The 15,856-nt window shown below is 43.3% G+C and overlaps 1 protein-coding gene across 1 annotated transcript; it reads left to right on the top strand.

The window, feature by feature from the left end:
* The first annotated feature begins 2,935 nt into the window (after positions 1-2,935).
* LOC131242934 (probable pectinesterase 68) lies at positions 2,936-9,829 on the top strand. The gene is made up of 5 exons (XM_058241917.1): positions 2,936-3,259; positions 3,360-3,549; positions 4,217-4,423; positions 6,545-6,783; positions 9,348-9,829. The coding sequence occupies exons 1-5, from the start codon at positions 2,991-2,993 to the stop codon at positions 9,502-9,504; spliced, it is 1,062 nt and encodes a 353-aa protein (XP_058097900.1). The 5' UTR covers positions 2,936-2,990; the 3' UTR covers positions 9,505-9,829.
* Positions 9,830-15,856: the final 6,027 nt, after the last annotated feature.

Genomic DNA, 15,856 nt, shown 5'->3' with positions numbered 1-15,856 from the left:
GCTCAAGCTTTTAAAGCAAGCGGTTGTGTATTAACGCCAAAAGTCTTGCATTCAAATACCGGAGAAGCAAACATACCTCTTAATGTACACCTCCCTAATATATTCTCCCATGGGAGCCATCACCCTTGCCCCGTACATGCCCTTGAGCTGACTACTTGAGCTCTTAGAGGGAGTGCTTGTTTGGGTCCAAAGAACTTTTGTTTTTTTAAATGCACACGCTCTCACATACCCAGACACACACCAAAATGAAAACTCGAACTCATGATCTGTGTTGAAACTCATGCGAGTCTACCACTGGTCCACGAGTGAGGACCCCTCGAGAAGGTTTCAATAATGAGTTCCCACCGTTTTCTCTGTGTGGCTAGGTTTTAGATCTGCCTCATTTTCAGGCACACATCTTAAAATAATTAGCTGGCGAAACTGGTGGCCAGACCGGGTGCAGATGGACATCTTGGTGGGCCTCACATGGCTTTGGGTTACAGTAGCTCCATAAAAGAGGGGTTACAGGAAACCTGTGCCCAACACTCACCCTGTGGCACCGCCAGTCCCTGGTCACACGGGTCTTTACTCATGCCCCGGTAGTAGACTCACAAGAGTTTCAACACCAGGTCATGAGTTGGAGTACCCCTCGTGGTCTCACCGTGGGGTGAGTGCGTGGGTATGTATAGGTGTGCGTGTGTGTATAAAAAAATAAATAAAAAATAAAGGACCCTGATCACACGGGAGTGGTCTGGCTGCAGCACCGGATATCACTCTGCAGGCACGTCAAGGTCCAAGGCTTGGTTGGGCCACTGTGATGTATGTATTTTATCCAAGCCATCTATCCAATTTTACAGCTCATTTTAATACATGACCCGGAACATGATGCAGATCCTAAACTCAAGTGGACCACACCATAGAAAACATTGGGGATTCAACGCCCACCAATGAAACTTTCTATGTTCCACCGTAATGTTTTATTTGCCATGCAACCTGTTCATATCATAAGGTCACACGGACCTCGATCAAGGAAAAACACAAATACAAGCTTGATCCAAAACTTGTGTCCCCCAATAAGCTTTCAATGGTGGCGTTCAATCCCCACCACTTTCCGAGGTGTGGTCCACTTAAGCTTTCCATCAGCATCATGTCTGGGCTCATGGCCTCAAATGAGCTGGCAAAACAGATGGATGACGTGGATAAAACACACACCAGGTGGGCCCCAGAGAGCTTGGGCCCATCGTGCCACAGGGATATATCCCTGTGAACGGGTGATGCAGGCAATCTGCTTCCGATCACACATCACGTGTGCCGCTCCGGCACGTGCTCACGTGACAGGCTCCAGAACTCGACTAAGAAATCCAGTGATAAATTGCGAATTCCCTTCGTACTCAATCACCGGCGATAAGTAGCCGCGAATCACGAGAAGTTGTCGGGATCTGTGGGCCCACTGGACTAGAAAAGCTGACTCCGCCGTAAATGCAAGGACACTGGCTTACCCCTAATATTGGCGTCGATGGAAAAGTTCAGATGTAAAAATTCCACTTTATGAGGGGCATCTTCGTCTTTTCGAAAAAGGCGTGGAGGAGCCGTTCACCGGACTGCCATCGGGCATGTCGGGTCGGGTTTTGTCTCATGTGCGGCTATTTCAACGATCCTTTTCCAATTTATTCTCTTTCTACAGTACAAAACAGTAAAGTCCATCCCTAAACCATCCCTCGCCACAGTCAAAAGCTTATCTGAGAGATGACCGTTGGAATGTGGAACGATGAGAGCACTCGCTTCATACGTGGGTACGAAGAACATGTGTGAGATATCAGAACCACCCCTCAGGGGTCCCCACTGGGTGGATGAGCCTGATTTGATCAGCGGATAAGTCATACATGCACAGAAAAAATGTACAGTTTGTATAGATTCACTAGCGGTCCAGATTCTATGTTTACGTGTGGCCCATCTGATTATCTTACGCTGATGATTTTTGACAAGTGAAATTTCCACAATCGGGATTTCTCGATCAATGGTCCTGATTGTCAAAATATATGCCTTGTGTCCAACGTGTGAGGCGAGTGCACTTGGCATTTCTTCTGTCGAAATGGAGTCCATATGAGGTACTTGAGTGGCTCTTCCACGGCTCGGCTCACATGCATCTCTCATTTTTTTCTCCGTGAGGCCAGTTCCTCAACAGCGTTTGCAGAATGAATTTGCTATGCAACCCAGTGCATCGAGCTCACCACAATGCATTGGCAGCATCGAATCCATTCACAGGTGCGCCATTCAAGTTCGCCCGGCGTCCCAAAAATTAGCCTGGTTGAAAAGCACAGGTGGGTCACACCACTGGGAACGGTTGGGATGAGACGCCACAATTAAAATCTTCCAGCTCGAGTGAGGGCCCACCATGTTCTGTATATGCCATCCAAACCATTCAAAAGATGTGGTCCACCACGACAAGTGAAGCCCTAAAATTCGAACCATTCAAAAACTCAGGTGCGCAACACCAAGTGATTTTATAGGTTTAGTGATGATCTAACATGGTGCGGCCCTGGTGGACGTTTATCAGTTTATCAGACCGTTGAAAAAAAAAATAAAAAAATCCAATAATCCTATTTGAACAAACAAGTGTCCACATATCAGAGGTTACCATTGTTAAACCAATCTCATCGTGGGACCATGACTTAGCAACAGTGGTTTGTACAATTTATTCCGTTTAATTTGAGTTAAGGTATGCCATGTATGCCATTTCTCACTGCCTGTGTATCAAGTGTCGTATTCTGTCAGAGTATACTAACTCCCCAAGCACAAAACCCGGTTCGACTCGGTCTACTCAAAGCCGAGCCGAGCGGAGCTACTCTACACCTACGACTCACTGATAAAACAAAAAACACGACCGTTGGCCCCCTTTCTCTCTCAATCCCAATATAAATCAGTCAGCGTTTGCTCCCAAAAACACTTCTCTCCACATCTGATCCAAGACATTCTCCCTCTTTGCATTTATTCACCCAAATCTTCATTAGATGGGCCATCTCAAGACCTTCATCTTATTCTACTTCTCCTTCATGCTTCTAGTACATAAGCAAGTACCACCATTCATTGTTACTGCCAGTGTCCTCAATTCAACCACAGCCAAGCATCATCACAAGTGGGTCGGGCCCGTCGGCTGCCGTGTGATCACAGTCGACGTCCACGGCTTCGGGGACTTCCTATCCGTCCAAGCAGCCATTGAATCGGTCGCAGAGAACAACCGAGAGAATGTCATTATTCAGATCAACCCCGGATATTACATGTAACTATTGAGTAGTCCTTCTTTTTTTTTTTGTTCATTTTATGTGTAGTTTTATGTAATGGGATTTCCTTAATTTTGCTTAATTTGCTGGTTTTGGCAGAGAGAAGGTTGTGATTCCTGCTACGAAGCCATATATTACGTTCCAGGGGGCCGGGAGGGATGTGACGGTGATCGAGTGGCATGATCGGGCCGGTGATCGTGGATCGGACGGACAACAGCTACGCACTTATCACACTGCTTCTGTTACTGTTTTTGCTAATTATTTCACTGCTAGAAATATTAGTTTCAAGGTGAGGGATCCTTTTCTTTTCCCCACTGATTAGTTGGTCATGTGGGCCCCATATTGGCTGTGAACGGTTTAGTTGGTCACGTGGGGTCCGCATTGCCATAACAAATGACACCAATGAAGGGGGCCACTCATGGCCCACGGCTGTTGATTTTGCTCCCTTGTTTTGCATTCTATGATCTGGGTCATGGTTGTGAACTAGTTTTCATTCGTTGCCTCTCTATTGTGAATATGGTTGTGCTGTTGGTTAACCTGGACCGTTCATCTAGTGGGCCATATGGCGAACCGCTCCTGTTAAAGCGTCCTATACAGGAAAGCAATCATAGCTGCCGGATTTGTGTTTTCAAGGTTGACGGTGGAAATAAAAACGGATTGATAATGTAGATTACTCGAGAAAAGACTATCAAACGATAATCATTCTTTGATTAAGAAGGGCCCACCTTCATGATGAGGATTGACCAACAGTACAACCATGTGCAGTAGATTGGCAACTCACCAACGTCGATTCTCTGGGTGGCGTACCTTAAAACGTGAAGTTGTTATTACTGCAACTAGTCTCCATCAGACGGTTATCAATCATCGAGCGGGGATGTGTTTGACATACACCTTTTAATAGATCATGAATAGCATCATGATTAGGTGGTCCACTAACCGAAAATACATGCACTCAGAACACAGCCCCGGCACCAATGCCCGGCATGGAAGGATGGCAAGCAGCTGCATTCCGCATCTCTGGCGACAAGGCATACTTCTCCGGGTGCGGCTTCTACGGTGCTCAGGACACTCTCTGTGACGACGCTGGACGCCATTACTTCAAGGAGTGCTACATTGAAGGTTCCATAGACTTCATATTCGGCAACGGAAGGTCCATGTACAAAGTACGTGCAAGAAACGCCAATTTCAAATATTTGCTAATGGGTGGAACTCTTCATTTGAATTCTATATATCATTATCAATGCATTGAGAACTCGTCCGAGTCGACTCGGACTTAGTTGGATTCGATCGGGTTCAGCGCCAAGATTCAGTAGCATCGAAAATATGCCTGATTCAGCTAACTTGGACAAGCCATCCCTGACTCGGCTGAGTCCCAACTCGATCCTGGACTTCTGAATTTGTCTGAGTCAAGTCTTCAATCCATGTCAGTTTATAAATGTTATTCTACTATATTCTACGCGGATTGCGTCCTACCCCGCCCTTCTCCAGCTGCGAACGGGTAGGAGCTTCGAGTCGCCACTGTAATGTAAGGGTCTTATCCACACCGTCCATCCATTTTTTTCGTATCAATTTAGGGCATAATACCAAAATTGAGGTAGATCCAAGTTCAAGTGGACCACACCACAGGAAGCAGCAGTGATAATGATTCCTACCGTTGAAACTCTTTTAGGGCCTAGAGTGATGTTTATTTGCCATCCAACCTATTCATAAAGTTACATAGACCTGAATGAAGAGAAAAATAAATATCACCTCCATCCAAAACTTTTATGGCCCCAATAAGTTTTCAACGGTAATAGTTTATTCCCCCGTTGTGTAAAACATTTGAACCTCAGATTTGCCATGTTTTTTATATCTTGGAATGATAGGAAAAATGAACAGACGGTGTGGATAAGACCCATACATCACGGTGGCCATTCAAAGCTCCTGCCCGTTCCATTCTAGAGACGGGCGGAGTAGGACGCAATCCGCGTCCTCCTTGTGTGGGTGTGAGAGGCCAATGCCACTCATCCAGTGTGACCCACTCGGAAAACTCTCCATCTCCGATCTCATACTCTCATCAAAGTGCCCACACGTGTGTAAGAAAAGTGCCCTTTTTGAGAACAAACAAGGGCAGACGTCTACATTCATTGGACACGTGTGGTCCAACTGACAGGTAGACAGCCCTGATCTTTGGGTCAGTATATGTTCAGTGTCTAGCGCCACCTGATGAACGCCCCAGATCTCGCCACACCAGAGCTGCTACGAAGGGGACGAATGTAGGTGCGGTCCTGACGGTGGGGACTACCTTGATGATTTATTGTATATTCCCGCCGTCCATCCGTTTTTCCAGATGATTTTAGGATACTAGACCAAAAATTAAGCAGATCCAAGTCTCAGGTGGACCACACCACAGGAAAAAGTGGTGATTGACTATTAAAACTTCATGTGGGCCACAATTTTTTGGATCAACCTGATTTTTCTTTTTCTCCCTTCATCCAGGTCTTTGTGACCTTATCACGAGGTTGGATGCAAATAAATGTTACGGTGGGCCCTACGATGTCAAATAAATGTTACGGTGGACCTTAGTCACTACCGTTTCCTGTCGTGTTGTCACCTGAGATTTGGATCTGTTTCTTTTTTGGATCATGCCACAAAATGATATATAAAAACGGATGGACGGCTTAGATTGAAAATACGTACATCAAGGTGGGCCCCACGGTCAGGGCTGCACTGTCTCGTGTGAAGCCGGGCCGCATCTAATCCGCTCCCTGCTATCCATGCTACAAATGGCCTTTCTCGTAAAAGGATGGCTTTTTCTTCATTTTGGGACCTTTTAAAAGATTCTTTTACTGTTTTTTGTACAAAAAGTAACGGGTCTTTCTCACGGGTCCTTTTACGATAAAGTTCGAGTCATCGGCGATTTACTAAAATACCACTAACTTTGCGAAGGTTGTGTTAATGCCCTGTGAAACGATCACTTTCATCCTCTGTCCTGCTAAGCTGTCATGTGCAGGGCATTTCAACCGTTTGAAAGGTGGACCACAGCATGAATGAAGATCGTCTAGAGCGAATCCGACCTAACGTTCAGGTGTGCCCCACCTAATGTGTTGATCGGCTTTATTTCAACGGAAGAGGATTTCATGGTGTGGTCCACCGTTTGCATGGTTCTGGTATACGTGATCTTTTCAGGCAGCAAAAGCCTAAAACGCCCTCGAGTTTTTCAACTCGTACCAAACAACATCGGGAAACGAGGCGAAGGTTGTTTTCGTCATTTTGTCTTTTCTGCTTGGTTTTTGTGGGTGAAGGATTGCGAGCTACACTCTATCGCGACGAGGTTCGGTTCCATCGCGGCGCAGGATAGGAAGTCGCCTGACGAGAAGACGGGATTCGCTTTCGTGCGCTGTAGGGTGACAGGAACAGGCCCGCTCTACGTGGGGCGAGCGATGGGCCAGTATTCAAGGATCGTCTTCTCTTACACGTACTTTGATGACGTGGTGGCCCACGGTGGATGGGATGACTGGGACCACACCAGCAACAAGAATAAGTAAGCTCGCTCTTCCCTTCATTTACCATTATTACCCTTCCTGCTACTTTCAGTCTAGTCCCCACAACGAAGGTCATTTTTGTCATTTAGTAATGTGGGCCGCAGTTTTACCGTCTGATTGTACAGCTAAAGCGCATTTCGAGAATGAATGGACGAGAAATAGTCGATGAGGGGGTCTCACATGCACACGGATCGGCTACTGACACTGCCTGTAGCGACTCGCTACTGGGCGGTGATCATTTTAGGCTGATCAAAATCTCAGGTGGACCACACCACAGGAAACAGTGGTGAATGAACGGCCACCATTAACAACTTGTTGGGGGCACAAAGAGTTTCATGGACTGCGCGGATAAAACTCATACATCATTGTGGGGCCCACAGAACACCGTCCAGTGGCGGAAACGGATTGGCTACTCCCCCAGCCACCACCCAATGGCTATTGGTCGGTGCTCTGTGGGTCCTGTGTTTCATCCATGCCGTCCATCGATTTTTCTAGATCATTTTAAGATATTAGCCCAAAAATGAGGTATATCCTAATCTCAAATGGACCACCTTACAAGAAACAGTATTGATTGAACGTTGACCATTAAAAACTTTTTGAGGGCCATAAAAGTTTTGGATCAAGCTTATCTCTGTTTTTCACTTCATCTATGTCTGTATGATCTATTCAACAGATTGGATGTCAAATAAACAGTACAGTGGGGCATTAGGAGGATTTTAATGGTGGATATCCAATCACTATTGTTTTCCTGTGGTGTGGTCCACTTTGAGATTTATATTCATCTCATTTTTGGTATCAAGCCCTAAAATGATCTGTAAAAATGGATGAAGAGCATGGATAAAAGACATACCTCATCGTGGGATCCGCAGAGAACCGACCATCAGCCACCGGCTTGTGGCGGGGGAGTAGGCGAGTAGCGAATCTGTTTCCTCCAGTGGCAATGTGTGTCAGTGTGCAATCTTCGTCCGTCTCACATGTGTGAGATCTGAGCTTTCCATCAGGTAGGACACACTGTTCAGATCTTGTCGCTTAAAAATCAGGCCACTTCACACCGCAGATGGGCCACAGCATATGAATGGCTAGGGAAAAGGTTTTAATTGTCAATTCACTTTGTACGTGTGGCCCACCTAAAGAGTGAAATTGTGCCATTTTTAGGCAGAGAGCTAAGCATTACTTTCCTACCTTGTGGGAAGCTCGGATCTCATACACGTGTTTCATTTACGCACGTAGACTGACTGTGGATTCGTGCGGCAACAAATCCTCCCAATTAGTATATATATACTTGCCACAGTTTCGTGTGAATATGACATCTAACCCGTTCAACACTTTGGACCCATCATGAAGACAATATGGCACAAAAATCAGGATGATTCTCTTATCATATGAGCAGCATTGTCAGTTGTCCACTGATTTCAACGGATGGATTGCCCTGATTTTTTACATCAGGTGTACGGCATGGCAGGCCAACATTGTGGATGGGTTGGATTTTTTTTGCCCAGATTAGCAAATTGACACCTATGTTGCTGCACGGTAACCTATCCTACAACTAGCTGCACGTAAGACTATTGGTAATTTGGGAATAAATGGCTAATGAGAGCAGGGAAAGCTAACTGACCACCTGGCGGTACTGTACGATCTTTGGCCTACAAGCATCATGTTTATCAAAATCAGGACAATAAAAACGATAGGTCCCACACCTCTCCAAAATTGGAATGGTCAGCTCATTGGGTGGACCACACCTCTGTATTGAGTCCGACTGTTGATTGTGCATTGATTGCAACGGTGTAGCCCAACCGATGATGGCAACGGTTTGATTTTCAAGCCAGGTGATCATAATGGTGAGGCTTTCCATTTTCATGGTGCTGATGTCATGCACAAGTGGCATGTTGCTGGAAAAGATGATACAGCACCACAAGTCGTGTTACCTTGGTGGATCATGGGTTTCACTGCTGGGCCAATATGGGTGAGGCTTAGGTAAGGCTGTCAACGAGCTAGGCATGATATTGGCTTCCAACCGGCTTTTGAACTGTTCGGACTGGGCCAGGTGTTGGCTTCAAACCAGATTTTGAACTGTTCGGACCGGGCCCGGGAACAGTAGTGCATGGTTATAAGACTCGATGACTCAGATCTAGTCGTCACTCAGCCAAGTTTGACCTAGACACCCCTATTTTCAGTTTTGACTTAGGTGCCAGACCGGCTCAGGTCCAACCAAGTCGGAGTCGACTCACACAAGTCATACAGGACTCAGTCCCGGTCTTAAAACATTGCGTTTATCCTGTAAATAGGTAGGCTTGGGCATGAAACTAGAACTGGATCACTAAACAGTCCGGCCGGGGTTTGTTTTTAAATCGGCTCCACTAATCATGGCTTAACATGGCACATGCCTGTAAAATCCGGGACATTCATCATTAGATGGGTGTCATGGTGAATGTATCTTGCCGTTAAAAGTCAGGCCAGTCCACTCACATATGTAAATTGTAAACATAGATTAATATACATGGCCCAAATGATCAGCTATGGATCTCGTTGTGGGTCCAACCACGCTCATGGTTTTTATTGGCAGGACGGTGTTTTTCGGGGTATACAAGTGCTGGGGCCCGGGAGCTTCAGCGGTGCGAGGCGTGTCATGGGCCAGAGAGCTCGACTACGCGACCGCACATCCATTCCTGGCCAAGAGTTTCGTCAATGGACGGCATTGGATTGCACCATCAGATGCTTGATCAATCACTTCCTTTCTTCTTCTTCTTCTTCTTCTTCTTCTTCTTCTTCTTCTTATTATTATTATTTTTAAAAAGAGCCAAGTCAACCAGGCCTTAGCCCGAGTCGGGCAAGTCAACAACACTAACAAGACCGTTCCCAGCAGACCTGAGAAAGTCGTCCACACCACCTCAATGCCCCGGTTCGGCACAAGCCCTCGTTACTGAGCTCGGCGATCAATCGCTTCCCTTGCACACTCACAAATTCATTGATTTTTATGTATGTACGAATTTTGGAAATTTCCATTCGTAACTTTTCTTGTCTCAATGGCCATTTATATTTCATTTATGTTTATAATGTTATAGGTTGGGTTCTTGTGTGAAATTTGTGTAATGTTTAGGTAACTCTTGTGGCAAAGAAGGCACACGTGTGGTAGTTATATCTTATAAGGTGGCAACGTACGTGTACAAAATAAATGAATTGTTAAAGATAAACCCAAAAAGATCCACTTCCTGTGTTCCGCCGGATGATAAGATCAATCCGAAGCAAGGAAACTAGTGGGATAAGATACAATCACGACACCTTTGGCAGTTGTGGTAAGCTGAGTTGCAACGTGCACTCATAGCATCTCCAGAATTTTTATTTTTATTTTTTAAATTTGCTCCTCTCTTTTGAAGATATGAGCTCGCTAGACTAAGTGCGCTCTAAAGATGGAACTGTCTTTATTCGTCACATGTATCCAGACCATCCAATACCAACACGCATGCGCTACTATTTGCTGATGTGGATGAATGACTTAATGCAGATGAGCCCAATTCGTTAGGTTAGCCACCCACGTTAGGCCTTGATTTTGCATAATACACTCATTTGTTAATGCAATCGCCTCGCCACAGTAAACAATGCAAAACCCACATAAACATCTGAATTCATGTGGTGTCACTAAAAAAAACACGTCGTTCGCTGAGTCCCGCCTTTTCTCATTGACAGATTTAGACTGTCGATAAATTCCTGATGGTTAAATCCTTCGAGAGTAAGAAAACTGCTGCAGATGATAAAGGAATGCCGACGGTTTTGTCTCCTATTCCCCGATAGATTATAGCCATCGGATAAATCACCGATGGCTAATATAATTCTCTGATCAAAATTAGCCAACGGGGAAGGACATTTTAAAAAAGAAAAAAAGAAAAATAATAGAAGCCCTAAAAGCCCTATTTTCTTCTCATCTGAGATCCCAGGCAATGGCACTACCATCATCACCAGATAAGGCAGCTCTCTGAGAATCAGATCTCTCCATGCTCTCTCGTTCTCTCTCTCACTCTCTGCTTTAAGATATGAGTAATTCTTTTAAAGGAGAACCCAAAAGAAGAAACATCCAAGCAAGGGTTGACGTCTGATGTTTTTCCTTTTTGTGACATTATATGAGATCATATTTTCCTTTTTGATTTCTTCATGCACTCAGAAAATCAGTTGGTTAATTAATTGTTTTGACAATCGCTTAACGTGAGTTCATATTTGAAGGGACTGATCTCGTGTCGAATAGGGTGCATCCAATAGGCAAATTGTCAGCCATAGTTCTACAACTCGTTGAGTCTATCCAAAACAAGGCCATAAACTCAACAAAGTCCACTAAAGTCACGAGACTCATCCTAATCATTTTTTTCATCCACTAGGTATTTTCTCTTGCTTTAGACGTTGTTCTATAGCATATTGTGTTTGTAATTATCATTTTCCTTGCTATAGTGGATGGTTGAACAAGATTTATCTCAATTTTTTGAATAAGATTCTTATTAAACAATCGTGTGAATTATTTTTTGAATGACCATCAAGTGTAAGATTCAAAATTAAAAAAATCTCGCGTTATTTTTCACAGATATTGTAGCGACGGGCTAAATCCGTCGCTAATTTCTGAACAAGTTGAAAAAATAAGATCGGAGGTCCGTCGCTCTACTCAGATTAGCGACGGACCTTATCCGTCGCAGATTAAACGGCGGATCCATTGGAAAAGGAACCAGTAAACAGTGACGGACCAAAACCGTCGTTTATTTGGTTTTACGACAGATTTAATCCATCATAAATTCGTGATTTTTGCATTTACGAAAGCTCGACTGTGTATCAACAATTGAAAGAGGCTTTATCTATTGTTGGGCACTTGTATTGACCACTACATAAGAGTTTTTCTCTTCAAGCTAATTTTCTAACTTAACACGCACTCGCTTTTCTTCTTTTTTCTTTACACACACACACACACACACACACACACACACACACATCCAATCCATTTATGTCATGTGAATAACTGGGATGAAGTGACTTTTCAAAAATATAATGCTCTGAAACTTGGGGAGGCTACACCGTGTTGAGGTTTTAGGCAAAGTTTTCCACTGTTTCTTATAGGGAGGCCCATCTAATTTTGTATTAGTGTGACGTTTGGGGTCGGGGGCAAATGTTAGGTGGCAAGTCAGATGGATGATTTGGATGTTATGCATATGAAGTCATTTGATCCATAGAACTGGCATTCTCATGCCCAACTAGCGTAGGGTTCTATCCTTATGAAGAAGGGACGGAAGGACTTAGTAGAGCTGCAACAACTTGGGATACTAAAATATTTACTCAAGCAATACCGAGTAGTGTTCATAGCACTAGCCATATTTATTGGATCCGAATAGTTTACAACACTTATTCTACATTGCATGTAAAACACCCAAGCGAATAACTCATTCCAGTTTGTGAGATATGTCTATTTTAGGGTTCTGACAGTCCTGATCACTTCTGCCTCTAATCGGGCCTTCTTTGATCCATCTTGGACATGAAAGTGTCCACGACTCGCTCTACATCATAAAAGTGATTATTTAAAAGCAATCCATGGTAGGCCCTTATGAATAGAAGAGTGAAATTGTTGATTGGACCATCTTGTGTAAATTATCATAAAGGCCCATGTTAAAGGCCATTCATTAAATGGTTTCTTTTTTTCTTTTTCTTCTTTCTTTTATCTTTTTTATTTTTTTTGTGTAAATGTGGACTCATGCCACAAAACTTTCATTAATCTTGAAAACTTCACAACCTTTCAAGCGGGTCCCGACAAAAAGGTTCCCGACCTCACTCCTCGTGTAATCACAAACTCAAAAAAAGGAAAAAGCTAGCTAGAAGGAGACCTGAGACTGCATCCGACTCAAGCCACCACTAGCTCTATACACCATGACAACCATAGCAGGAAAGGAAGTGGAGCCGCCATGTAGTAGCCCCGATCATGAATGTCTAATGACTCCAATGCCGTCATTGTCCAAAACAAGAGCACCCCTCACTATCCTTGGGAAGTCTGACCGAGATCCATAGATTCTGTTTGGGCATCCATCACTAGCTAATCTAGCCAAGGCGTTAGCCACCGAGTTCCCTTCCCAAAGGATATGATTGAAATTGAGATTGAGGTTCCTGCGCAATTTCTGAATAGCACCTAACTTGTACCAGATGTTCCAAGAAATGTTGGCCCGAGGCTCATCTACCGCATTAGCAATGATCTTGGAGTCAGTTTCTACAATAATGTTGGGGAGGCCCAGCTTATAGCATATTGTTATACCACCAAGCATGGCTTTGTGTTTGTTAGATGAACATGATGTTTGCATTGTAGTCCATGAAATGTGCTTTGAATATAATAAAAAGCTTAGATTAATAGATTGGACTGTTCTAAGTGTCCCAATGCAACTAGGGGAGAGCATTGGAGAATCTCTCTTGTTGGTACGTACTATCATCAAAGACTTATGATGCCCAAACTTTCTAATCTCTATGTTGTTTCTACCAGGAGCATTGAATCAGCTCACGAAGAATTTGGCGTGTGTGAGTGGGGAAAAGACAACATACGGACGAATGGTGTTGCACATTGGATCATAAAGACTCCCATGGCAGTGGATGTAAATTTCTCCCCTCCGATATTCTATTCACTTGTAGATTTTTTTTTTTTTTTTAAAGTCCGTGTAAACAACTATAGTCTGAGGGAAAGAGTAGGTGAGATGGATCTAAACATGAGACCTCAAAGTTGAAATGACTCCATTAGCGAAGGGCTCGGAATCATCTACACCACATGTTTTGTGCAATGCTTGAAACACACTATGGGGCCTACCATGTGACATGTGTGAAATCCATTCAGTCCAAGGGAAGCAACCTTATTTTCACACACATACAACAGATCTGCCCTAAAAAAACATAGATGGGCTAAACCAATGGGAACAATATAAAATTACAGCTAAAACCTAAGTTCATGAGGTGTGGCCTGCCCGAGTTTCTAATCAGGCTGATTTTTATATCTTCTCTCGATCCTTGTGAGTCTCGCCTGACGAATGGGGCTTGATGAAAGATATACACCACGGTGGCCCCACAAATAAAACCTATGGTTGGTATTCTATCTCTGTTGTTCCATGTGGCGACTCACCTGAGTTGTGGGTTTGTCTGGATTTTGGGTCCAAGAGTGATGGGGACATCACGCGCACATACGCACTCACACCACCACCCATATGCACGTGCATATGTAGAAGGAGGACCCCACCATCGATTTGACTCGATGACGATGTCCAGGGAAGGCCTCTTAGCTAGAAGACAAGTTTTAGTTCAAAAAAAGTGAGCCCGATAGTCAAGAAAAGCCCATCATTCGATCTCATGATCGTGGCCCACTCGTCGGATTGATTTCATATTTTAGGTTTTGCTTATTGTTATTATTTAGAACATCGTGAATGCTTTAGATTTCTCTATTTAGTTTTTATTTTAGTTTATTTCATCGTCAAGTAATAGGTTACGCACATGGTGCGAGTTTTTGGGGTATAGGGTTTTCTTATAAATAGGCACCCCTTATAGTTTTTTTCATTAATTGAAGGTTAATAAAAATTCTGCATTTTCCTACTCTCTGAGTTGTGAAGCCTAATTGGGTGCGAAGCCCTCCCTTCATCGAAGGGTTAACTGCCGTGGTGCGAAGCCACATCTATCCCGATTCACCCCCATCCATCGCCATCTCTACTGCCCATCTTCTATCATCCCTTCTTCTCATCTCACCATATCATGTACACTTTGAATCAATCATCTATTACAATAATTCTCTTTTGGCACAGCAGAATTTAAGAATCTGGCCCTACAGGAGGGCTAAAACTTTGACAGAGCACCACGCACAAACCGTACATCGAATCGAGCTGAGATTTGGGGGTTTTAGAGTTCATCTTTGGCCGACTAGGGCCAAGGTGGCCTTTTTCTGAATAATGGGCCCCACACACGTGCGGCCAAGATCACACACATGTGTGTCTGGGCCATTGTTGTTGTCCATGCGTGCGGTACTTCTCTGGTTCGTCTCTCTCCTCTATTTCACCCCGCTTTCACCCAAAATTTCTAAACCTAACTCTAAATTACTCAAATCTCCAATTTTATGTCCCTTTTCTCACCCCTAAGGTTCCTTGATTTGAAATTGGTGAATCCCTTGGATTAGGGACTAATTACTATGCATGTGTGGATGATTATTTTTTATTTTTTTTGTATCGTTTGGTTCATAGTTTTTATTGATCCAGCCCTATCATGTGTAGGCCTGGACCCGCATAGATTCCCCTTAATTGAATGTTTGGACTTTCATCTGGGATATGAAATTTGTGTAATTGTTTCTGAATTAATGTGATCTTAAGCCTGAAATCTCGCATATCATATTCAATTTTCATGTCCTGCATCAAATTTGGTATCAGAGCTTAGGGTTCTTGTAGGGGAATTCATTACATGTTTAGGATTTGGTTGTTTATGTCCATTACGCATCAATTCTCATCATATATGGGTGTTTAGAGGTCCATAAACCCTAACATAAGCTACTCAAATTTGCTGTTATCCCCTTATTTGAATTATTTTAGAAATTAACTTAGTTTTCTATTTCTAGGTTTAGAAACTTTCCTTTTCTGTTTTTTAGAAACTTTCTTAATCTGTTTTTAGAAACTAATTTCCTTTCATTTTTCTTATTTAGAAACCAGTTTACTTTTCTTTTTCTTTTTTAGAAACTAACTTACTATCTATTTTTAGAAACTTTCCTTTTTCTTTTTCTTTAGAAACTAGGTTGTTTTTTTTTTTTTTTTAGAAACTTTTCTAATTTGTTTTTTTTTTTTTAGAAGCTTTCCTAATTTGTTTCTTTAGAAACTTTCCTAATTTGTTTTTAGAAACTTTCTTTTTTCATTTTTAGAAATTAGGTTGCTTTTCTTTAGAAACTTTCATCAACATACAGACACTACCAAAAAATCGAGCAAAGGCCATGGACTTTGAAAGCTTTTAGCCACGGATTAAATCCGTAGCAATTTTACTACGGATTTAATCCGTAGCTAAAGCCTAATTGTTCTGTAGTTAAAGCGTACCTCCTCACCTAAACCT

This window comes from Magnolia sinica, chromosome 1 (genome assembly GCF_029962835.1).
Source record: "Magnolia sinica isolate HGM2019 chromosome 1, MsV1, whole genome shotgun sequence".
Lineage (NCBI taxonomy): Eukaryota > Viridiplantae > Streptophyta > Magnoliopsida > Magnoliales > Magnoliaceae > Magnolia > Magnolia sinica.
Note: the sequence above shows the minus strand (reverse complement) of the source record. Positions and strands in the feature narration are given on the sequence as shown.

What these genes read in the sequence shown, in the direction of transcription:
- LOC131242934 (XM_058241917.1), top strand. Translation starts at nt 2,991, where the DNA reads ATGGGCCATCTCAAGACCTTCATCTTATTCTACTTCTCCTTCATGCTT. An exon ending in ACGGAAGGTCCATGTACAAA is followed by an intron (nt 4,424 to 6,544) that starts GTACGTGCAAGA and finishes TTGTGGGTGAAG; the next exon opens with GATTGCGAGCTACACTCTAT. An exon ending in CACACCAGCAACAAGAATAA is followed by an intron (nt 6,784 to 9,347) that starts GTAAGCTCGCTC and finishes TTTTATTGGCAG; the next exon opens with GACGGTGTTTTTCGGGGTAT.